Source organism: Leptonotus elevatus, chromosome 12 (genome assembly GCF_054856555.1).
Source record: "Leptonotus elevatus isolate MCC_2025b chromosome 12, RoL_Lele_1.0, whole genome shotgun sequence".
NCBI lineage: Eukaryota > Metazoa > Chordata > Actinopteri > Syngnathiformes > Syngnathidae > Leptonotus > Leptonotus elevatus.
Genome location: NC_141250.1, coordinates 21,542,117 through 21,564,904, shown reverse-complemented (window position 1 = coordinate 21,564,904; position 22,788 = coordinate 21,542,117). Strand labels below are relative to the sequence as shown.

At 42.0% G+C, this 22,788-nt stretch overlaps 3 protein-coding genes across 9 annotated transcripts; 2 read left to right on the top strand and 1 right to left on the bottom strand.

Annotated features, from left to right (window-relative positions):
• The first annotated feature begins 480 nt into the window (after nucleotides 1-480).
• Nucleotides 481-8,437, top strand: LOC147165036 (ubiquitin carboxyl-terminal hydrolase 37-like). Of its 6 annotated transcripts, none has more exons than XR_015096674.1 (7): nucleotides 481-641; nucleotides 1,249-1,472; nucleotides 2,087-2,225; nucleotides 3,007-5,125; nucleotides 5,737-5,960; nucleotides 6,512-6,718; nucleotides 7,494-8,437. XR_015096674.1 is itself a non-coding variant. In XM_086091044.1 (7 exons), exons 5-7 carry the CDS (start codon nucleotides 5,918-5,920, stop codon nucleotides 7,576-7,578), a joined length of 267 nt encoding a protein of 88 aa, XP_085947170.1. In that variant the 5' UTR covers nucleotides 481-641; nucleotides 1,249-1,472; nucleotides 2,087-2,225; nucleotides 3,007-5,125; nucleotides 5,737-5,917; the 3' UTR covers nucleotides 7,579-8,437. The 6 variants fall into 6 exon arrangements, 2 of the variants coding, with proteins under 2 accessions (XP_085947170.1, XP_085947169.1); XR_015096673.1 differs by having other exon boundaries at nucleotides 2,019-2,225; nucleotides 6,580-6,718; XM_086091044.1 differs by having other exon boundaries at nucleotides 6,580-6,718.
• A 2-nt stretch (nucleotides 8,438-8,439) lies between these two features.
• Nucleotides 8,440-10,329, bottom strand: ybey (ybeY metalloendoribonuclease). The gene is made up of 4 exons (XM_086091042.1): nucleotides 9,628-10,329; nucleotides 9,053-9,184; nucleotides 8,905-8,973; nucleotides 8,440-8,575 (listed from the first exon to the last, which is right to left on the bottom strand). Exons 1-4 carry the CDS (start codon nucleotides 9,835-9,837, stop codon nucleotides 8,480-8,482), a joined length of 507 nt encoding a protein of 168 aa, XP_085947168.1. The 5' UTR covers nucleotides 9,838-10,329; the 3' UTR covers nucleotides 8,440-8,479.
• Nucleotides 10,330-10,938: 609 nt separating this feature from the next.
• On the top strand, nucleotides 10,939-21,668 carry lss (lanosterol synthase (2,3-oxidosqualene-lanosterol cyclase)). 2 transcript variants are annotated; one of them, XM_086091040.1, is made up of 22 exons: nucleotides 10,939-11,009; nucleotides 11,564-11,732; nucleotides 12,875-13,013; nucleotides 13,088-13,196; nucleotides 13,291-13,412; nucleotides 13,619-13,715; nucleotides 14,098-14,233; nucleotides 14,774-14,882; nucleotides 14,956-15,074; nucleotides 15,232-15,329; nucleotides 15,506-15,533; nucleotides 15,613-15,669; nucleotides 16,355-16,426; nucleotides 16,589-16,639; nucleotides 16,721-16,870; nucleotides 16,982-17,078; nucleotides 17,505-17,610; nucleotides 19,400-19,465; nucleotides 19,528-19,605; nucleotides 19,667-19,837; nucleotides 20,819-20,897; nucleotides 21,007-21,668. In XM_086091040.1, exons 1-22 carry the CDS (start codon nucleotides 10,996-10,998, stop codon nucleotides 21,142-21,144), a joined length of 2,205 nt encoding a protein of 734 aa, XP_085947166.1. In that variant the 5' UTR covers nucleotides 10,939-10,995; the 3' UTR covers nucleotides 21,145-21,668. The 2 variants fall into 2 exon arrangements, with proteins under 2 accessions (XP_085947166.1, XP_085947167.1); XM_086091041.1 differs by having other exon boundaries at nucleotides 19,671-19,837; nucleotides 21,007-21,151.
• Nucleotides 21,669-22,788: the final 1,120 nt, after the last annotated feature.

Below are 22,788 nucleotides of genomic sequence, written 5' to 3'. Positions count from 1 at the left end.
ACAATTGACGGATTTTGGTTGAATGTTGGAAATGTGACATTGCATGCGTGAACACTACCACGGGCTTAATGATTGGTTACAAATGGGGACATTCATTTAGCACAACAGTTTAATAATTCCACAAAATATAGATGTATGGCTCCCGTAGCCAGCATTCTCACAGTCTCAGTGGGAATACAGCAGTCCAAAAAAAAATAAAAAATCAATGGCGAGTGCGGTTCAAGTTGAGGAAACTGTTACAGCTAACGTTAGCCGCTAGCAACTCATGTCTTCACAACTAAAAGAAAAAATCCGAAGTCCTGGTTTGTACACACCGCAAACACCCACAAGACTTTAGATTTTGCGTTATCGTCGCAAAAGAAAAACGAGGAATGCACTTTCGAGTTCTGCAATTTGATGCTGGTAGCAGCAAGTTAAATATCGCGAGATGTCGTGCGCGAACATCGTTCCATTGCGTCACTTCCGGAGTAAAATTTCAGGTTCCTGCCATCATCGCACTGCGCTGCTGCGAGTCCTCACCTCAAGTGTCAAGAAGATTCCATAGAAGGAGCCGGCGGTAAATGCCGGCAAAAGAAACTTTGGCCTCGCAACAACGACGTTTTGATACCGAACGTTCCACGGCGAGCGTAGACCAAAAGCAGGTAAGAACATTTCAAGTTATGCAGTGTAAAATCACGTCCGTGTTTTTTCACCTCGCCAAAATGACGAGCAGGCAAATTAGCCTGCTTGCCACGTTAGCTTTACTAGCCGAACCGCTAATGTAATGTCGGCCTTCCTCCGTCCATCCATTCGTCGTCGCTTGTCGCCGAGAGAACGACATTTCCCCCCAAATGGATAACTGCCCAGTTATTATGAATTGAAATGCTTTCTAGTAATACGTGTCTATTGGTACAAAATAAGCTAAGCGAGAGCTTGATTAGCGGTTCGTTCGTCTTTTAGCTCAGCTTTCGTGCTGCGGTCAGAGTGGAGCGTGTGGCCAGCCGTCATGCTAGTTAAAAAAAAAAAAACGTTATGAGACTTGTTTAGAGAATATTCTTGTTAATTTGACATTCACTTCGAATCCCGTGGCATTTATTTATTGGTTTTTATTTTTCGGAAGTATGTCACATGTTCGAATGTGTTAGCGGCTATGCTACCTCGTTGTGACTTGAACTGCGGCTTCCATTTATTTGTATGGTGACTTAATTTTGCACGAGTTAAGCAAGCGTCCTTAAAATGTGGTTTTTGATGCGTTTTCTCCCCACATAGGCTTCGATTGATCTTTAACCTCCAAAGTGCACCGACGGGATCGTTAAGCCATGGCCACCCTCGTGCCCAAATTATCCAGTGGCGGTGTTGTGAAGATGCGCTACACCAGCATAGAAATCGGCGTCTCGCGATGGAAGGAAGGAACTTTTGAGATACTGGAAAAGGACAACAAAGTTAGTCTATGCCTGAGATTCAACTCTGGCGGGGCAGGCAAAACCTTCCAGGTAATATTGAAACAACTTTCAGTGTTTCCCACCAACCATGTTAATTAGGGATTAGCGATATCCAAACATCACGATATTGTGGGGAGGGCACAATCTGTACAATTTTGTACATTACAGCAATGTATATAAACAACCTACAGTCTCTAATAACACTTAATATTGAGGCACTTACTTCCTAATGCAAGCACAACACATTGAGTTCCTCCACATATTGACTCGATTCACAAGCATATTACGTTCCTCTTCGTCTGACCCTTAGCGTTGATTTTAGATATTGACAGTTCTTTCACCCTCTTGCAAAAAGCACTTGCCTTGTCTGATTAGTGGCACAGGTGAGTTGTCGCGCAAGAGGATATCGACTTCGCCACTGTGGGTGAGATGGCAGTTCAAACCCGTTTCTGCCGTCTCAATCAGTGATGAGACAATCGTCTGCTGGGGACAAAAAAAAAGTGGATTTGCTTTGTCATGTCGCTCCTATGTAAATTAGCCCAAATGTATAGTGACACACAATGTATGAATACCCAGAATGACTAAAAAAATTTACAGGGGCACTGCAGAGATCTATTTATTTGTCTCTTAAGAGGAGACTTAACGAGCGTGTCCGGTCTGGTCAGGACATTACATCAGCGACGTGTACGACATGAAGAAGCAGTCGTGGCTGACGTACAACGACCTGGATGTGTCGCGCACGCAGGAGGCGTCCGTCCAGCGGGAGCGCGACCGCAGCGGATACATCTTCTTCTACATGCACAAGTGAGTCGGCGTGTTTGAACATTTCTTGCTGCTGTCGAGCAGTTTTGAGCTTTTTTGCGAGCTGACCGTTTACAAGCATTCGCGGATTTTCCCTAGGAAAACAAGCACAGTTGAAGACTCGTGCATGTTTTGTTTACTAGCGGTAGACTTGTAGAATACATCATTTCAATATATATTTTTAAGAGTGAATGGCAAAAGTGCAGTTCTTTCACCCTCTTGCAAAAAGCACTTGCCTTGTCTGATTCGTGGCACAGGCGAGTTGTCGCGCAAGAGGATATCGACTTCGCCACTGTGTGGGTGAGATGGCAGTTCAAACCCGTTTCTGCTGTCTCAATCAGTGATGAGACAATCGTCTGCTGGGGATAAAAAACGCGGATTTGCGTCGTCTTCTGTCAGCTAAACTCAAGTTTCGTATTTATTCCGCCACTTTCTCAACATGTTTTCTATTCCGTCCACCAATATACAGTGGTAGCTTGATTTTAATAAAGAAAAAATTAATTCATTGTGTATTTGACTGTTACATTCAAAAAACAACTGGAAGTGCATCGGCGACTGGGGCTGTCACACGCAAGGGCATTACAGTAGCTTAATTGCTCCTTTTTGTTTTTCTTTTAATTCTCACTTGACTTGTAAGTTAAGGTCACGCTGGATTTTAAACTAGACACCTTAAAGCTGACGTAGCATCCATTTGTGTTGCCGTCAACCACAGCGGCTCGAACATGTGCAGATCCCTTAGATTGAGGCGTTTACATGCATCAATTAATTGTCTTCTTCTCCTCAGGGACGTGTTTGAGCAGCTGTCCGAAATGGAGAAGGCGCCCGGCGGTGTCTCAGACTTGGGCAGAAATGTCTTGCAGCCCCTCTGAGCTCCACCGTCCACAAAGCAGCCTGAACGTAACTAGACTTGTGTCTTATTTACTACTGATTGCCCTTCTCCTCCACTTTCAATTCTGGCACTTGTTTTCTACAAAACGGAACAGACACGCAACCATCCTGTGGCGGACGCAGTTAAATGTTCGGTTGAACACATTTGCCTTGGTGTTTTGGGGTCTCCGGTTCTTCTTTGCTACGGTTTTTATTAACTGTTTTGTAAACTCACCGAAACACCACTGGGCGCTTCATAAATGATATGTTTTTCTCCGTCTGTTTGTTTTATAAAGTAAATACAAAAATGACTATGTTGGATGATAAGCTATTATTTAGAGTGTAGAGGGTTGCTGTATTTAGCGGGTACAGTTGGTGCAATATCCTGTTTGGCACAATTCAAGCTTTTTGTGACCCCCTCCCTCGTTTTTCTCGAGCTGCTGTTTGTGCTTTATCCCTGTTAACAAGCTCCAGCAAAACAAAACAAAATCCCTCTTTGTGTTACGTTTTGATCGTGTGCCTCGAGAAGTATTTTATAAATGTTATGTATGATCTCTACTTTTGTCCCCAACCATCCAAAATTTTTGTCAAATGTAACAATTTTTATAGTCTGAGTTTTTTCTATTTATTGCAACTTGGTGTTATCTTTCCTGATTGAACAGTGAAGATGCGGAACACCAGTGAAGTGAAATCTGTTACATTTAAGTCAAACCATCTTTTTTTTTTTTTTGCAAAGAAAATAGCTCGTGTTTTCAACATGGCACCATCCTGGAATTGGTTCAGTTTCCTGTCCAGCCTCCATGCTCAACCTGGCATAATTATTACAGCAGACTTTGACAATAAAATACAATGAGCATAGAAATGGGTTTTCAAGTGTTTAATGAACTGAACACACACCAAAATGCAATCTCAATACAAAATGTCTCCAAAATACAGCAGATGTTGCATTTTAACTCGTTACATCTGTTTCTCAGGAACAGCAAACCTGCTCTTGGGTCTGGCCTGGTGTGTGTTGAACCCTCTTTTTATGTTGCGAGTCAAATTGGCCCATTTAAATGCAAAAGAAATGTGTAGAGGCAGAAGGAAATGTTACTAATCCACAACACTTGCTACTTTTAAAATCCATTTTGGATTGGGTCAATTTGACCCACAAGTCCCTTATTATGGGTCATAACTTTCTCTTGGCCAGGACTCCTTTGAAAAATATATGCGGATCTCAATGGGATTTTCCTAGTTAAATAATGGTTAATATATATAGTCAAATGATACTTATGCCACTTGCAAGCGTCTCAAAAATTTTAAACTTTAAAATTGAACTTTGGCGTTTGAAACATATACTATACCTATATAATGTCATATATTTGCATTTGACTAATAACGATTGGCAAAGACTACAATTGACGGATTTTGGTTGAATGTTGGAAATGTGACATTGCATGCGTGAACACTACCACGGGCTTAATGATTGGTTACAAATGGGGACATTCATTTAGCACAACAGTTTAATAATTCCACAAAATATAGATGTATGGCTCCCGTAGCCAGCATTCTCACAGTCTCAGTGGGAATACAGCAGTCCAAAAAAAAAAAATAATAATCAATGGCGAGTGCGGTTCAAGTTGAGGAAACTGTTACCGCTAACGTTAGCCGCTAGCAACTCATGTCTTAACAACTAAAATAAAAAATCCGAAGTCCTGGTTTGTACACACCGCAAACACCCACAAGACTTTAGATTTTGCGTTATCGTCGCAAAAGAAAAACGAGGAATGCACTTTCGAGTTCTGCAATTTGATGCTGGTAGCAGCAAGTTAAATATCGCGAGATGTCGTGCGCGAACATCGTTCCAATACGTCACTTCCGGAGTAAAATTTCAGGTTCCTGCCATCATCGCACTGCGCTGCTGCGAGTCCTCACCTCAAGTGTCAAGAAGATTCCATAGAAGGAGCCGGCGGCAAATGCCGGCAAAATAAACTTTGGCCTCGCAACAACGACGTTTTGATACCGAACGTTCCACGGCGAGCGTAGACCAAAAGCAGGTAAGAACATTTCAAGTTATGCAGTGTAAAATCATGTCCGTGTTTTTTCACCTCGCCAAAATGACGAGCAGGCAAATTAGCCTGCTTGCCACGTTAGCTTTACTAGCCGACCCGCTAATGTAATGTCGGCCTTCCTCCGTCCATCCATTCGTCGTCGCTTGTCGCCGAGAGAACGACATTTCCCCCCAAATGGATAACTCTGCCCAGTTATTATGAATTGAAATGCTTTTTAGTAATAAGTGTCTATTGGTACAAAATAAGCTAAGCGAGAGCTTGATTAGCGATTCGTTCGTCTTTTAGCTCAGCTTTCGTGCCGCGGTCAGAGTGGAGCGCGTGGCCAGCCGTCATGCTAGTTAAAAAAACAAAAAACCGTTATGAGACTTGTTAAGAGTATCTTCTTGTTAATTTGACATTCACTTCGAATCCCGTGGCATTTATTTATTGGTTTTTATTTTTCGGAAGTATGTCACATGTTCGAATGTGTTAGCGGCTATGCTACCTCGTTGTGACTTGAACTGCGGCTTCCATTGATTTGTATGGTGGCTTAATTTTGCACGAGTTGAGCAAGCGTCCTTAAAATGTGTTTTTTGATTTGTTTTCTCCCCACATAGGCTTCGATTGATCTTTAACCTCCAAAGTGCACCGACGGGATCGTTAAGCCATGGCCACCCTCGTGCCCAAATTATCCAGTGGCGGTGTTGTGAAAATGCGCTACACCAGCATAGAAATCGGCGTCTCGCGATGGAAGGAAGGAACTTTTGAGATACTGGAAAAGGACAACAAAGTTAGTCTATGCCTGAGATTCAACTCTGGCGGGGCAGGCAAAACCTTCCAGGTAATATTGAAACAACTTTCAGTGTTTCCCACCAACCATGTTAATTGGGGATTAGCGATATCCAAACATCACGTATATTGTGGGGAGGGCACAATCTGTACAATTTTGTACATTACAGCAATGTATATAAACAACCTACAGTCTCTAATAACACTTAATATTGAGGCACTTACTTCCTAATGCAAGCACAACACATTGAGTTCCTCCACATATGGACTCGATTCACAAGCATATTACGTTCCTCTTCGTCTGACCCTTAGTGTTGATTTTAGATATTGACAGTTCTTTCACCCTCTTGCAAAAAGCACTTGCCTTGTCTGATTAGTGGCACAGGTGAGTTGTCGCGCAAGAGGATATCGACTTCGCCACTGTGGGTGAGATGGCAGTTCAAACCCGTTTCTGCTGTCTCAATCAGTGATGAGACAATCGTCTGCTGGAAAAAAAAAAAAGAAAAGTGGATTTGCTTTGTCATGTCGCTCCTATGTAAATTAGCCCAAATGTATAGTGACACACAATGTATGAATACCCAGAATGACTAAAAAAATGTACAGGGGCACTGCAGAGATCTATTTATTTGTCTCTTAAGAGGAGACTTAACGAGCGTGTCCGGTCTGGTCAGGACATTACATCAGCGACGTGTACGACATGAAGAAGCAGTCGTGGCTGACGTACAACGACCTGGATGTGTCGCGCACGCAGGAGGCGTCCGTCCAGCGAGAGCGCGACCGCAGCGGATACATCTTCTTCTACATGCACAAGTGAGTCGGCGTGTTTGAACATTTCTTGCTGCTGTCGAGCAGTTTTGAGCTTTTTTGCGAGCTGACCGTTTACAAGCATTCACGGATTTTCCCTATGAAAACAAGCACAGTTGAAGACTCGTGCATGTTTTGTTTACTAGCGTTAGACTTGTAGGATACATCATTTCAATATATATTTTTAAGAGTGAATAGCAAAAGCGCAGTTCTTTCACCCTCTTGCAAAAAGCACTTGCCTTGTCTGATTAGTGGCACAGGCGAGTTGTCGCGCAAGAGGATATCGACTTCGCCACTGTGGGTGAGATGGCAGTTCAAACCCGTTTCTGCCGTCTCAATCAGTGATGAGACAATCGTCTGCTGGGGATAAAAAACGCGGATTTGCGTCGTCTTCTGTCAGCTAAACTCAAGTTTCGTATATATTCCGCCACTTTCTCAACATGTTTTCTATTCCGTCCACCAATATACAGTGGTAGCTTGATTTTAATGAAGAAAAAATTCATTGTGTATTTGACTGTTACATTCAAAAAACAACTGGAAGTGCATCGGCGACTGGGGCTGTCACACGCAAGGGCATTACAGTAGCTTAATTGCTCCTTTTTGTTTTTCTTTTAATTCTCACTTGACTTGTAAGTTAAGGTCACGCTGTATTTTAAACTAGACACCTTAAAGCTGACGTAGCATCCATTTGTGTTGCCGTCAACCACAGCGGCTCGAACATGTGCAGATCCCTTAGATTGAGGCGTTTACATGCATCAATTAATTGTATTCTTCTCCTCAGGGACGTGTTTGAGCAGCTGTCCGAAATGGAGAAGGCGCCCGGCGGTGTCTCAGACTTGGGCAGAAATGTCTTGCAGCCCCTCTGAGCTCCACCGTCCACAAAGCAGCCTGAACGTAACTAGACTTGTGTCTTATTTACTACTGATTGCCCTTCTTCTCCTCCACTTTCAATTTTGGCACTTGTTTTCTACAAAACGGAACAGACACGCAACCATCCTGTGGCGGACGCAGTTAAATGTTCGGTTGAACACATTTGCCTTGGTGTTTTGGGGTCTCCGGTTCTTCTTTGCTACGGTTTTATTAACTGTTTTGTAAACTCACCGAAACACCACTGGGGGCTTCATAAATGATATGTTTTTCTCCCTCTGTTTGTTTTATAAAGTAAATACAAAAATGACTATGTTGGATGATAAGCTATTATTTAGAGTGTAGAGGGTTGCTGTATTTAGCGGGTACAGTTGGTGCAATATCCTGTTTGGCACAATTCAAGCTTTTTGTGGACCCCCCCCTCGTTTTTCTCGAGCTGCTGTTTGTGCTTTATCCCTGTTAACAAGCTCCAGCAAAACAAAACAAAATCCCTCTTTGTGTTACGTTTTGATCGTGTGCCTCGAGAAGTATTTTATAAATGTTATGTATGATCTCTACTTTTGTCCCCAACCATCCAAAATTTTTGTCAAATGTAACAATTTTTATAGTCTTGAGTTTTTTCTATTTATTGCAACTTGGTGTTATCTTTCCTGATTGAACAGTGAAGATGCGGAACACCAGTGAAGTGAAATCTGTTACATTTAAGTCAAACCATCTTCTTTTTTTTTGCAAAGAAAATAGCTCGTGTTTTCAACATGGCACCATCCTGGAATTGGTTCCGTTTCCTGTCCAGCCTCCATGCTCAACCTGGCATAATTATTACAGCAGACTTTGACAATAAAATACAATGAGCATAGAAATGGGTTTTCAAGTGTTTAATGAACTGGTCACAAGTTGGCGTCACCTGCCCTGATGACATGGCTTCATCATGGGCAGCAAATGTTGCCCCGTTAGTCTGTTGTACTCGCCAAGAATGTAGCTTTCCTTCTGCAGCATCTGCAGAAGCACAAAAACGCACCCACACCAAAATGCCATCTCAATACAAAATGTCTCCAAAATACAGCAGATGTTGCATTTTAACTCGTTACATCTGTTTCTCAGGAACAGCAAACCTGCTCTTGGGTCTGGCCTGGTGTGTGTTGAACCCTCTTTTTATGTTGCGAGTCAAATTGGCCCATTTAAATGCAGAAGGAAATGTTACTAATCCACAACACTTGCTACTTTTAAAATCCATTTTGGATTGGGTCAATTTGACCCACAAGATAACGGGAGTGTTAAAACCCATGTGGGCCGCTTCTACTTACCACGACCATCTGCACACATACCTCACTCCATTCCTCCTCTGTCTCGTGTCTGTAGCCAAGCAAGTGGCAAATACCGTGGGCCGTCACCACCTTAAGACACAAGCAGTGGTTGTCAACAAAGCCATTGTCGCAGTGAGAATTGGGCTGTCATTTTAGTGCGGCCCCTCACCGTGAGCGCTTCGTGCAGATCCTGAGAATCCTCCTGACACTGTTTCATGACAAACTCCACACCCAGGAAAATGTCACCCAGGTTCAGCTCGTCTCTGTGGATGGGACACGGCATTTTACCGGGTCTCAGGCCCTGGAAAGCCAACGCAATAGACTCAATTGTCATTTCTCAAGATGCAAAGAAAACGGCCTGTATGGATAGACGCAACCCTAGTTTTATGTTATTGTCAAACTGACCCTTAGGGAAGTGGCTTATTACGTGTAACCTGAGAATTTTTTTAATCCTGATGAAAATGAAAGTACAATAAGCACTTTTGGGTCAGAGGGACCCATTGTAGTGTATCTTTTCTAGTCTGTGTAAAGGCTAACTAACCAACTAGAAATGCTGATTGAAATGCCAGGTAGTGGGAGTTGATTACTGATACATTTTGGGATTTGTTGGCTTGTCACATTTGGGTCAAACTGACCCAGAAAAAAATGCCGTTTCCTGAATCTGTCCTGGTGGAAATGAAAGGGCAATAGCAAAACACAAGTCCATCCATAAACATTACAGCAGCGATACGAGATTTAAAGTACCTCATGGAATGGAAACGAGAGGACATCAGTGGGTTCGTCTTTCTTCCTGTAAATGTTGTTGATTTGCTGAATCCTGCGGTTGTCCACACAAACGACGCCCAAGTCGAACTTTTGGATGCCCAAGATGTGTCTGAGCGTGTTCACGTCCTTGCGCAGCCGGGCGCGGCGAAGAGGCACCACCTTTTGGAGATTCCTGACCACTACACCCATTTCAAAATAGCTGATCTTTAACCATATAATTTAATATCGCTTTATGAGACATGAGGGTAATTGCCAGTCACACTATCGGTACGACAGCGGCCATTTCTGAAATCAAGGTGACACGCGCTGGTTGTAGTGTATAAAGTAACGAAGCGGGTTGAGAATTGTGGACCATTTCTGAATCGTTAAAAAAAAAAACTCCTTTCACAGTTGTATTTACTTTCCGTTTTAACACAGTTTCGGTCAATGAAACGTTCAGCAATGGCGGAACACTGGTTTAGCTGGTGTTGCATTCACCGAAACTGAAATCGGCCGACAGTTTCACAAAACGCGGGGGTAAAAAAAGATCAGCGTTGTCGTCCGTCAAACTGTAACCTCCAACGAAGCAAGCACCCTTTATTGAGATCGTCAGACACGTTTGGCCGTAACGTTTTGATGTTCAACCGCGTCGTATGTATCCAAGTAGCACCAGCAGCCTCAAATGCAACGTCATTTGCGTCGTCACACCGGAAACCGGATATACAGTTGCTTGTAACGATTGCGTATTATAACATTTATATATTATTATCTTAGAACATTATAACAATATATATTGTTAGTATATATTTATTTGTTATTATATTTGTTATTGTTTGCAATTAAATTTTACGTATTTTGTACGGTAAAAAATATCCTTACATTTGTTATATCCGCCAAAGTATATCCGCTGTTGATATGATTACTGTACTGTCCGTAGGGGGTGGGGGGGATCAAAATAAAAACTGTAGCCCAAGGCTAAACTCATTTGTTGTTTTGTCTTTGCTTTTGTGTTTTAAAATGATGTGAACGTGTCACTCGTGATTTCATCAACAGAAGCAGCAGGCGAGCACGTGTAGTTATCATCCTGCGAGCGCTCCGATTGGTGGAATTTACGTCCAGTTCCGCCCACGCTATATTCTCTTCGCTGTCTGATTGGTCAATCGGTCTCTGCTCATGTCTCTCCATGGTGAAGTGGTTCTCGAACGTTGCCGCTAGGCTTGCTGGGAGAGGTAGTCTAAACTAGTTACTTTTAACGCTATAAGTTCCCTGAAGCACTACATGTACCATGAATACACTATAAGAGGCGGGAACCTTCGGTGGTACCTGTAGACGTTCATTCAATCAGTGGAGGACTCCTGTTTGCCGGGCATGGCTGACAAAATGTAAGTATTGAGCTCGCCTAAACTCCACCATGAAACTTATGAAAAGTCGGTTGCTATGGCTAATTTCAGTTTAAATATGTGAAGATTTGACTTGACCTTTTTTGTGTGCACATTTTTGTGTTATAACATGTATTTATCCCTGTCAAAATATTGTTGAGGTAGCAACATTGAAATGACCAGCCTGGGCAGATGCACATGCACTGAATTTTGATTGGAATAGTACCGAATCTTACTTACTTTCAAGCAAGTCCCAAATTACTGTGGCAAAAAACAAGCATGTCAAGTCGAGTCCCCACTAAATTGCAACAAGTCAAATCATTACTTGTGTTAAACAAGAGACATAACTAAATCTTACAATCTTGCTCAGTGAGCCCCTTTGTACTCAGTATCTGTACTTGCCCTATTTGATTAACAAGTTTTTCCAACGTTTTAGGCAATCAAGTCCTAAAATTGGGTAACTTCAAGTCTGGGTGCGTGACTCGGGTCACCCACCAACTGTACAGTCGAGATACTGTACATGTAGTACGTTGACTTCCTTTGGTGTGTTTTCCCAGGCACTTGCGGAGGCGAGGGGGACCGTACAAGACGGAGGCGGTTACAGACCTGAGGCGCTGGAGGCTTTCTAATGTCAATGGCAGGCAGACCTGGTCATACGTGGAGGATGTGGACGCCCCAAAAAGGGATCAGACCATGCTAGAGGCCCATTCTTTAGGCTTGGACACGGTAGGTGTCAGAGAACATATTGTGTGCTTCCTAAAATAATGTTTAAAAAAAACACACACACACTGTAGAACCCCCTAGAAAGTTGAGAAAATTACTTATTTTTTCAACAATAGACTGCTCTGTAGTTTTCATGTTGGTTATGATAGAGTAGACAATATTATTATTGTACTCTTTGCGTGTTCAATTAACTGAATGGTGAGATTCTGGTGAAGAAGTCCCTTTGCAAAGGTATAATTATTCAGAAGCTTCTGATCACACAAAATGAAGACACTCAAGCCGTGTTCCGTTCAGATTGCGTGTCTCTCCTCCCCTCGCACATCATTATTTATTGAAAAGTGGGTGAATACGAAAAGTCTCCTCTCCCCTCCCATCAGCACAAAAAGGCATCAAGTTCCCATGAGTACAAAATCAGATTAGACTTAAACAATAGTAAATCAGCCTGTCCTTGGACTCTCTTCGACCGGACACAGACTGGTACAAACTCTACTCCCTCCAGATAATATAGAAAATAAACTTGTTACCCTTATCCCAGGCAAAAGAGAACAAAGGACTATAGATTGGCTTAACATGAATTAACTGTTGTCTTATATTTATATCTTTATAACTAATATCCAAAACGGTTATAATATAAATTGAAACTGAAAAACAATGTTAATAATCCAACATTTACAACATGGCTAGAAATTCACACATATCCAGGTCATCGCAAAAAGCAGCATTTAAGATTGGGAAGAATTAAGACATTTTTGTGTCATTGTGCTTTTTAGATATGATTTGAATGAATGGGCCATTTATTGCAGACTGCAAAACAGTGTTGGCTCTGATTGGTTATCCGCTGGCAAATAAATGGCAAATAAAATGGCATTGTCCAGTAAATTAAGCGCAGCAAAACGTTGCTTTTTTTTTTTTTTTACTTAGACTTGATCCTGCTTGTGTTACGGGTGTGCTGAGCAAGGTTCTTGATATGTGTGGGCCGTAGTCTAACTCTTGTTTGAAATTGAACAGCAAGTCTGCCATTTTGGTCTGAAACAGACATTTTAAGGTGAATTCCAGGCCTCAAACTAGGAAGTTTATACCCAAATGAACCCCAACTAATCTAACAAGCCTTATGGATGAATAAGAATTCCAATTTGTGGCCACAGACTAAATTTGTGCGCGACTCCCCGGCGGCTCGCACAGCCGCGGATGCCGCCCTGAAAGGCATGAACTTCTACGCCCACCTTCAAGCCGAGGACGGCCACTGGGCAGGCGACTACGGCGGACCGCTCTTCCTGCTACCCGGTACGACATGTCTGAAAGTGCGGACTAGTTTTATAGTTTGTCATGAAAACAGTATTGTAAAAATATGATCGCAGGTCTGCTGATTACTTGCCATATTGCCAAGATCCGTCTGGAGGAGGCCTGGAAGAAGGAGATGGTGCGATACCTGCGCTCTGTTCAGCTGCCGGATGGAGGCTGGGGCCTGTGAGGCAACCGTCGTGCTTTTGTGGTTTGCACACGTCGCGCAACTTTCGGCGCGGGAATGACATCTGCGCCCGTGTGCGTTATTTGTCGGCAGGCATATCGAAGACAAGTCGACGGTGTTTGGCACGGCTCTGAGTTACACCTCGCTCAGAATTCTGGGCGTGGATCCGGATGATCCCGACTTGGTTCGAGCGAGGGGCAACCTGCATAGCAAAGGTTCAAAGGAAATTCTCATGCTACTTTATTAACGCTCCTGTTATATTGCGGGTCAGTTACAAGAAACTTTTGTATTTTTATTTTGATTACAAATATTATTTTCTAGATTTTCCAAAGGGTAAATTTGACCCATCACATAAAAGGAGGGTTGACGCAATCATTTCAGCACAGCTGTAATATCAGCAAATGGTGAACATTTTCTGCAGGCGGTGCGGTGGGCATCCCGTCCTGGGGTAAATTCTGGCTGGCTATTTTAAATGTCTACGGCTGGGAAGGAATGAACACGCTTCTACCAGAGATGTGGTAAGGTCCAAACGTCCCATCAAACACATCAAATACATCCTTATCAGCGCTTCAGTGACAGATATTTTGTTGTTGTTTAGTAATGGACTTAATGAAATATACACCGTTTTAATTGCGATTTGTGTTTGGTTTTGTTAGGTTTATTTTCCTTTTCTGACACGGATAATTAAACATGCCTTGGGTCAAATTGACACAGGAACATCATTGCTGTTTGTGGTTGTAAAAAAAAAAGACTGTCACAGATATTAGAATAGATTTTTTTTTTTTTTTACGGGTGTTGAACACACCCCTAAAAAATAAACCCGCGGGAAATTGTGTTTTGCTGTCTTTTGTTGCATGTTTGTGTTTTCATGCTGTTTTATTGCTTGCTTTTTGTGGACAGGCTGTTCCCCAGCTGGCTGCCAGCCCACCCGTCGTCACTGTGGTGCCACTGTCGTCAGGTGTACCTCCCCATGAGCTTCTGTTACGCGGTCCGACTGGTGGCTGACGAGGACGCCCTGGTCCTCAGCCTCAGACAGGTGCCCTGACCTACTTTGGCCACAAGGGGGCGGTGTGGCGTTACGCCTTCAAAAACGTCTGGCAGAACTCAAGCCAAGCCGCATTTTCGGATACTGGAGTTGTTTTTCCTTTTGCGTGTGTTTTTCTTGTTTGCTTTGTAATAACAGTGCTTAACTACTAGATGAATGAATCACCTTTTAAGAGGCCTCAACATGTTTGAAAACTTGCCTAAAAGAGCCAATTGGAAAAAATGTGAAAATTGCTCGTTTTGGCTGAAACCGCTCATTTTTTTTATTGTTGTTTGTTTTGTAAGTGGCCCAGTCTGAAATTGAAACAGGAGGTCTGCCGTTTTGCTCAAATTCCAATCTTCTTTTTTTGACAAAATTCCAATCTTCTTTTTTTGACAAAATTCCAATCTTCTTTTTTTGACAAAATTCCAATCTTCTTTTTTTGACAAAATTCCAATCTTCTTTTTTGGACAAAATTCCAGTAGAGAATGAATTCCAGATTTTTTGCATATACCATGTAAAGTGGATTCATCGCTGCTTTTCCCCACGTAGGAGCTTTATGTCCAAGACTATGCCCGCATCGACTGGCCAGCTCAGAGAAACAATGTGGCAGCGTGTGACATGTACACGCCACACAGCACACTGCTGACTGTCGCCTACAGTAAGCGAAGCATTTTGTTTCCCTCACGCTTGGTCTGCGACTCACCACGGGTTGCCCTTTGCCCTCTCCGCAGCCGCGCTCAACGTGTACGAGGCCCACCACAGTGCCGCGCTGAGAGCGATGGCCGTCAAAGAACTGTACGAGCACATCCAGGCCGACGACCGCTTCACCAAATGCATCAGCATTGGGCCGGTCGGTAGTGGAGACATTCTGCTTGCGTTTGTATTGTACAAAAAAAAAATGACTCTGCGTAACTTTCAGAAACAACAAACGGCATTTTTTTGAAAAGCAAATTTGCAAGTCGGCTGACGTCAAGCGACGTAACGGTGGCTGCGCATGTTTGCTGCAGATCTCCAAGACGATCAACATGCTGGTCCGCTGGTACATGGACGGACCCTCGTCGGCAGCCTTCCAGGAGCATGTGTCCAGAATCCCCGACTATCTCTGGTCAGTCCAAGCCGCTTAGCTACTCATGAAGCTAAATCAGCTCAAATTGTGCTTACGTTGACACCGTATGGAGGAACTGAAGTCAATCGTTGCCCCCCCCCCCCCCCCATTTGGTGATTAAAAAACAAACATGTATAATGCAATCTGACTGATTATAGTGTATTTGTGCATTCCAGGCTGGGGCTTGATGGTATGAAAATGCAGGTGAGCGGATTTCTTCCATGTCAGATTGACTTGTTTTACTGGGAAATGGTGCAAAAATCCATTCTGTCTTTTTGTGCAGGGCACCAACGGATCCCAGCTGTGGGATACTTGCTTTGCTGTTCAGGCTTTCCTTGAGGTAATTCACTCGGACTTTTTTTTTCCCCTTCTTTTTCTTCGCGTTTGACTTCTCATGAGATTTTAGGACAGTTTTACTCGCGTACTGTAGATGTCGAGCAACACTAACAAGAATTTTGCCTTGATTAGTTTTCCACATAAAGACGGACAACAATCGAATTTTTCTCTATTGTGCATATGACGTTATTAATGCTGTACTCTATTTTTTATTTTGTACTTGCATTTTCACATTACTGTATTGCGTTGATGTCTAAAGATTTGGACTTTGTTCTCATAGGATTTCAACTTTTTGCTAAATTTTTTTTATTTCATTCTCTTAATATTTGAGGTCTATATTCAATAATGAAAAGATTTCTCATAAAACTAAATTTTTTCATTCCTCAATATTTTGGCTTACAACTTTATTTTCATAAATTAAAGTCTTCTTCCTACCCTTCTGTCTTAATATTTTTTATTTAATTCTCTTTATTTATTTTTTTACTTTTCTAATGGTTCATTTCACAAGAAGTTTGAGCACAATAAAACATGTTTGTTTCAATTTTTTTCATTATTTAAAACATGCTGAGGGACATTATTGTTCACATAACAAGAAGACTAAGAAGACCGGTGTTGAGTTTAGAGGATCCATATTGGTTGGTTTTTATCATGCAGTTGTTTAAACACATTTTCCCAATGGGGTCTTTCAGGCAGGAGCCCAAGACAACCCCGAACTCGCCGAGTGTCTCCGACGCGCCCACCAGTTTCTGACAATCACGCAGGTGAGACAATTAAAACATTGTTAGCTGCCTATTTCTGGAAATCTGACAGAGCCCATCAGGAAGAAAATAATGTCAGGAAAAAACACTGTAGAATGTGAACATACATTTTTTTTTTGTGTTATACCGTGTATGCCTCCGCTAAACTTGTTTCCCCTCCCGCAGATCCCGGAGAATCCTCCTGATTACCAAAAGTACTACCGGCAAATGAACAAGGTGCACGTCGTGTCGCCTTGCAAGCCTCTTGACTTGATATCAAAATTTTCAACGTCACCCCCTTTTCACCGCTTTGGCCAGGGAGGCTTCCCCTTCAGCACCCGCGACTGCGGCTGGATCGTCGCCGACTGCACGGCCGAGGGCCTCAAGTCCACGATGCTGCTGCGGGAGCTGTGCCCGTCCGTCGGCGAGCCTGTCGCGCCGCAGCGCCTGTATGACGCCGTCAACGTGGTCAGTTACTGGCAGAGGATACCGCTTGAATACTTTTTTATTTATTTTTTATTTTTATTTTTTGGTCTCTCAATGTGATGCGGCCGTTTTTCCATCTTTTTTTTTCCGTAGTTGCTGAGCATGAGAAACTCAGACGGTGGGTTTGCCACATATGAAACCAAGAGAGGGGGGAGACTCCTTGAGCTGCTAAACCCGTCCGAGGTGTTTGGTGAGTTTCTTGCCAGATGCTGTAACATACTTGCGCTTCACTTGATGTGTTGCATTGAGGAAGTAGGATACGCATACTCTATAAACACACAGTCACAGAGTTTGTTGTTCTCATTTCAGTTGACCTAAAAAGCATTTCAGGCGGGTTGTGTTCGATTCTAACCCAAGTATATCCAAACCGAATCCCCACACGGGGAAGCGGACGTGCGAGTTACACCCTCGACACGTTGCTCAAGCGGTGGAAATATACACGAGCAACAAAAGGTCACATCTGAAAACGAGAAGCCAAATCCAAACGTGACATTTGCCTTGCAACATTGCTGCCGTCTGACTCAGTCGTTCCGAGCTCAATATTGAGACGTTTCCTCTTTGAAAGAAGATGCGGTGCGTGTTTGCAAAACGATCCTCATCTCCCTTTCGCAAACAGGTGACATCATGATCGATTACACCTATGTGGAGTGTACGTCAGCAGTGATGCAGGCTCTCAGCCATTTCCACACCATCTATCCTGAACACCGCGCAGAGGAAATTAGGTACACACACACAAAATGTTGCGGGTCAAATTGACAGATTTGAAAGTTGGTACTTTTCGTCTGCTCGGCTTAAAATGTGTCGTCAACAAATACATGACAGTGTTTGATTTTTTTTTTTGCCTTTTTTATTTTGTGATGCTTTTGAAAAGTTATGCAAATTGACAGAGGAACGAGAATACGGTTTGTGAGAAACAAACAGAACAGGAGCGTGTAACCAAACATATCCAAATACACATTGTAATGTTTCATTTCACACATTAGCAAGTGTCAATTAATAATGAGTTGGGATGTTGTTTGTTTTGTTTTTGATCATTTCTGATAGTTACGCTAAACCTTCTCTTACCTTCAAATGGACAATATGAACACTCATTCGTTGCCGGCCATTTTAGAGCATTTTGACATTTTCAAGACCCAGACCATATTATTGTGTTTAGTGATTTTTATATACACAAAATCTACCAAATGAAAGAAAAAGTTTGATTCTGCTTTTTCCCCCCTGTTTTTAAAACAAAGGTTTCGCAAGATGCTCACAAACTGTGCTGATCTCATATCTAAAATAGGAAACTGATGCCATCTACTGGTGGTTGTGCAGCAATAAAGTTGTTTCCAAGTTTTGGAAATTTACAAAATTGGAGTGGCATCACACGCTCCCCCACCTATCCCCATAAAAAAAAAAAATTCATGAACAAGTATATTCATCAACGGCGGTGAATGTTAAGATATTTTATCCTTGGATTCAGTCTGACCACTGAAATGTAAATCTCCAGGAAGTGATTATGTTGAGTTTGTGTGTTGACTGCTTAAAAAGGGCAAAATGTATTTCTCAAATTTTAATAATTATCCAAATGTGTCAGAACATCCTTTATCGCTGATTTCAAACTGGAAATCTACTTTTGACTATATTAACTAATTTGCTCCCAAAAACGTATAAATACGTTCTATTTTAAATCGCGTGTCAAAATGAGTGCGTTAATTTTGAGCTAATTTAAAATTTCTTTAACGCCACTCGTTTTTTTTAACGCGCGATTAATGACCGCCCCTCACTTGGAAAGCCTGTACCGGGGGAATTCTAATCGCAATGACACGTCCACATCAAAATGCAGTAATGAATTTAATAATAATGCATATATTTGTGGAGACTGGCATCAAGTTGTATTTTACAATTTTAAAAATGTGCAAAAATTGCTTCATGTTAAAGATTCGACAGCTCTTAATATGAAAAGAAAAATGCACTGAGCTGTCACCAATGCCATCTAGTGGCAGAAAAATGACCAAGACAAATCAATATCACACTTAATTTTTACAGTGCAGTATATATTTTTAATTTTAACTAAATTTTATGAATTATTATGAAATTACTTCTTCTTTTTATAACAATGGAACACAATATTCTGTGGGCCTCGCAAAGTCAGTCAAAATCCAGTAAAACAGCCGGGAGCGAAAGGGGTTGCATCAGTCAAATTGGCTGCGAGTGAATGAGTTAATAAAAAAAGAAAGACGTGTGCCATTTTTTCCCCCGACAACAATATTATTGCTTTCCCTGAGAAACAACAAATGATGTGCGTTGCTGTAGTGATGGCAAAATGAAGCTTCATGAAGCATTTGCGATACTTTTTGACTCCTCTAGATGGTGCTCTTGGTTTAAAGATAAAGGCAAGTGCAATGAAAATGGATTACATTTGCATTGCATCTTTGAATCATGACTGCCATCTTGAGGAGTCAAAAAGTATCGCAAGTGCTTCATGAAGCTTCATTTTGCCATCACTACGTTGCTGTTTCTGCACCCCAGGAACACTCTAGCGGACGGGCTCGATTACTGTCGCAGGGTTCAGAAGCCCGACGGATCCTGGGAAGGGTGAGCTCACCCGTTCCGTGGCAAGGTTCGACTCTTTGCTAACTCTTTGGTTTCGTCCTCAGGTCCTGGGGAGTGTGTTTCACCTACGGGACGTGGTTCGGCCTGGAAGCCTTCGCTTGCATGGGACGCGGCTATCAGAGGTGGGAGCAAGTCACATTTGTTCGAGTCACAGACCCAAACTGGCGCCTCTTCCTTCCCTAGGAAGGCATGTGCGGAGGTACGAGACGCCTGCCGCTTCCTGTTGGAGCGACAGATGGCGGACGGCGGCTGGGGGGAAGATTTTGAGTCGTGCGAGCAACGGCGCTACGTTCAGAGCGGCTCGGCGCAGATCCACAACACCTGCTGGGCTCTGTTGGGGCTCATGGCGGTCAGGTGAAGAAACTCGGAGATGTAGTCCTTGCAAACAGGTTGTTGCTAAGCGGAGAAGCTAAAACGCTTTGCATTTTTGCGAATTTTCTATTGATTCAGTAAGAAGGCTTTTTTTTTTTTTTTTTTCAAATATGTTTTTTTCATTTATTAATGTGAACAAACGTATTATTATTATTAATTGCTTTAGACAGACAAAAGGAAAAAAATCTAGATTTTTACTAGTTGACCCACAATTATGTAAGTAGCTCTCCTGTTATATTGTGGGCTAAAAAATCTTGTGTCTTTTAAAAATCAAGATTTTATTTAATGTAATAAATTATGGATCAATTTGACGGGCTATATAATGGTAACCCGCCTGTTGTATTGTGGGTTAATTTACCTGTAAAAATATAGAATTGTTAGAAAAATATGTAATTGAATGAAATCAGGTTTTATTGTTAAATATGCGTAATAATTTTTTTTTATATATATATATATATTTTTATGGTTAGTTTAACACAATATGGTTACCTTCCTATTATGCTTCCATTCAAATTGACCCATAAAAATGTTGACCTTTTTGGATATGATTTTTGGGGGGGGGAAATATTTGTCATATTGAACCACAACATAACATTAAACACCCTCTTTTGGTGCGGGTCAACTAAAAAACGAAACATTTGTAGACGGTTTAATAATGTTGGGAAGCATATATAGATGAAAAAATGAATGGGATTTTCGGCAGTAAAAAGATAATATTTTGTCTATAATGAATGTGATAAGTTCATTATTTTTCATGAACAAATTAAAACCTTCAAAAAAGAATTTTTCCACTTGCTGTCGACTAAAGATGACATCACCTGTGCTGAGCAAGCAGGTAACGACCAATCACGGCTCACCTGTTTTTTGGGGTTTTGGTCAGCAAACTGAGCCGTGATTGGTCAAAATATGAACTTTTTTTTTTTTACTGCTGAATATCGTGTTGACGACGCGTCTCATCTGCAGGCATCCCGAGCAGCAGGCCATCGAGAGAGGCGTCAAGCTGCTGATTGACAAGCAGCTGCCCAATGGAGACTGGCCTCAGGTGAGGTTCCGCCCACCGTCCTCACACGAGCAACTCACGAACCAACCGACCGTCAAGCTCAGGGGAGTAGTTAGAAGACGGTTGACTTTGCGATGTAACCCTCGTTCAGGAGAATATTTCGGGCGTGTTCAACAAGAGCTGCGCCATCAGCTACACCTCCTACAGGAACGTCTTCCCCATTTGGACCCTGGGCCGCTTCGCATCGCTCAACCCTCGCAGTTCTCTGACCGGAAAGATCAAGCCGTGAACTTCGGACCCTGTCGTCAAAACAATAAAACCCACCTGGTACATTTCAACTATGAATTTCCGAGATGAGCGCGAGCGTGTCCCTACGCGATATTCCGCAGTGCCTTAATATTCATTTGTGCTTATGAAAGCGGACCCAGCATGAAGATTTGACTTTTGAAATTTACAAGGAGTCAAATGTGAAATGACACAAGCCGAGTCGGTCTTTTGCAAGATCCCTTTTTACTCAAATGCACGCAAGCCGCTCTGACTTTTGCCGTATTTTCAGATCACAATTTGGTTAATTTAGGTCAAGCTCAATGATGAAGTACTGCCTCTGCAAGTGAAAATACACTTTTTACCTTCTTTACATTCTGGCGTAGTAGCACAGGCGGTTGGAATCGCCCCAAAATGTTCTCAAGTAAGACTACTCTTAATTTAGAAACTATATAACTCAAGCAAAAGTAGCAAACACTCATTGAAATAATTATTACTTGAGTAAAGTGTAAGCAAGCAGTGGAAAAAAAGTAAACACGTACTGAGTCACTTGTGATGTTGTCTTTTTTATTTTATTTAATTTTTTTTTTACCAACGCATGAGCATGAAAGAAACAAAAGAAAACAATTGGAAAGTGTGACCGTGTTACATCACTAAGATATTTTGACATGTTAAGACACCGAGAAACTGCCTTAAAAAAATGCATAATACATATATATATATATATATATATATATATATTTATGACCGACATAAAATTTTTAATGTGTGTTGATTTGTGTTTGTATTTTTTGGCTCATTTTCAATTGCAGCGTGTTGAGCACATTCTTCCGTCAATTATTGCACAGAGCAATTGTTGGTGTTGTTCCTGTCTTTGACACACCTGAACTTTTCCGTGCAACCACATTGTGGGTTTTTGTTTTGGACACTGGGTTTGGTTTCAAGGTGAGGGCCAATCAAAGCGAACGATTTGCTGGCGCCGGCAAGCAGATCTTTCACGAGGATAACGACGAGCCAGCAGGTTTATCCTGTCCGGACGTTTTTCTTCCACTCTCCTGTTGCGTTTCTTTGTTCGAATGCTCACGGGTCATTTTGACCCGGGGGCCTGTTTGTCCAAAATTGTAAGAATCGGGCGTACGAAATCCTAAGAAAATCCTACCAATCCTCCGCAACATTGTTATTATTTCCATTAGTGAGCATTTCAATGAAGACGTATTCCACGTTTTCATTGAGCATTTCCTGTAAAATGTGTGAAACGGTCATTGTTGATTACGCTCAGCAAGCAGCCAAGTGGAGGACTTTTTCAACTTAAAAACGACATTTAACTTTGACTTTTTAGCCTTCGCTTCCGTTTGACCAGCAACGTAATCGGATCGTATTTGCACTAAACTTCTGAAAGTCACATGCTTATGTTGGTTTGTATTTAAAAAAAGGTATTATTGAAATGACATTGACATGCAGTCGCTAGTTTTTCTTTACTACATTTTTGGTATGGGGTGCATCTGGAAAGTACAGTTTTCATATTGTTTCAGTTGTTCAACATTTTATTATTCCAAAGAGAAATAACATTCCTTAATGACTTTTTTTTTTTTCATGTCGTTGTTCTGGGTTGTTGACATTTGCCGTAACAATTAAGAATGTGGACAAAGTGAAGCGGATGGACCGATCC

Excerpts from the sequence above, each read along its gene's own strand:
- LOC147165036 (XM_086091044.1), top strand. The coding sequence starts at position 5,918 with ATGCCTGAGATTCAACTCTGGCGGGGCAGGCAAAACCTTCCAG. Across the intron at positions 5,961-6,579 it reads GGGCAGGCAAAACCTTCCAG|GACATTACATCAGCGACGTG; the intron begins GTAATATTGAAA and ends CGGTCTGGTCAG. Across the intron at positions 6,719-7,493 it reads ATCTTCTTCTACATGCACAA|GGACGTGTTTGAGCAGCTGT; the intron begins GTGAGTCGGCGT and ends TCTTCTCCTCAG.
- ybey (XM_086091042.1), bottom strand. The coding sequence starts at position 9,837 with ATGGGTGTAGTGGTCAGGAATCTCCAAAAGGTGGTGCCTCTTCGCCGC. Across the intron at positions 9,185-9,627 it reads TCTCGTTTCCATTCCATGAG|GGCCTGAGACCCGGTAAAAT; the intron begins GTACTTTAAATC and ends TTGGCTTTCCAG. Across the intron at positions 8,576-8,904 it reads CAGAGGAGGAATGGAGTGAG|ATGCTGCAGAAGGAAAGCTA; the intron begins GTATGTGTGCAG and ends GTGCTTCTGCAG.
- lss (XM_086091040.1), top strand. Across the intron at positions 13,014-13,087 it reads ACCGCTCTTCCTGCTACCCG|GTCTGCTGATTACTTGCCAT; the intron begins GTACGACATGTC and ends ATATGATCGCAG. Across the intron at positions 16,427-16,588 it reads AGTTTCTGACAATCACGCAG|ATCCCGGAGAATCCTCCTGA; the intron begins GTGAGACAATTA and ends CCCCTCCCGCAG.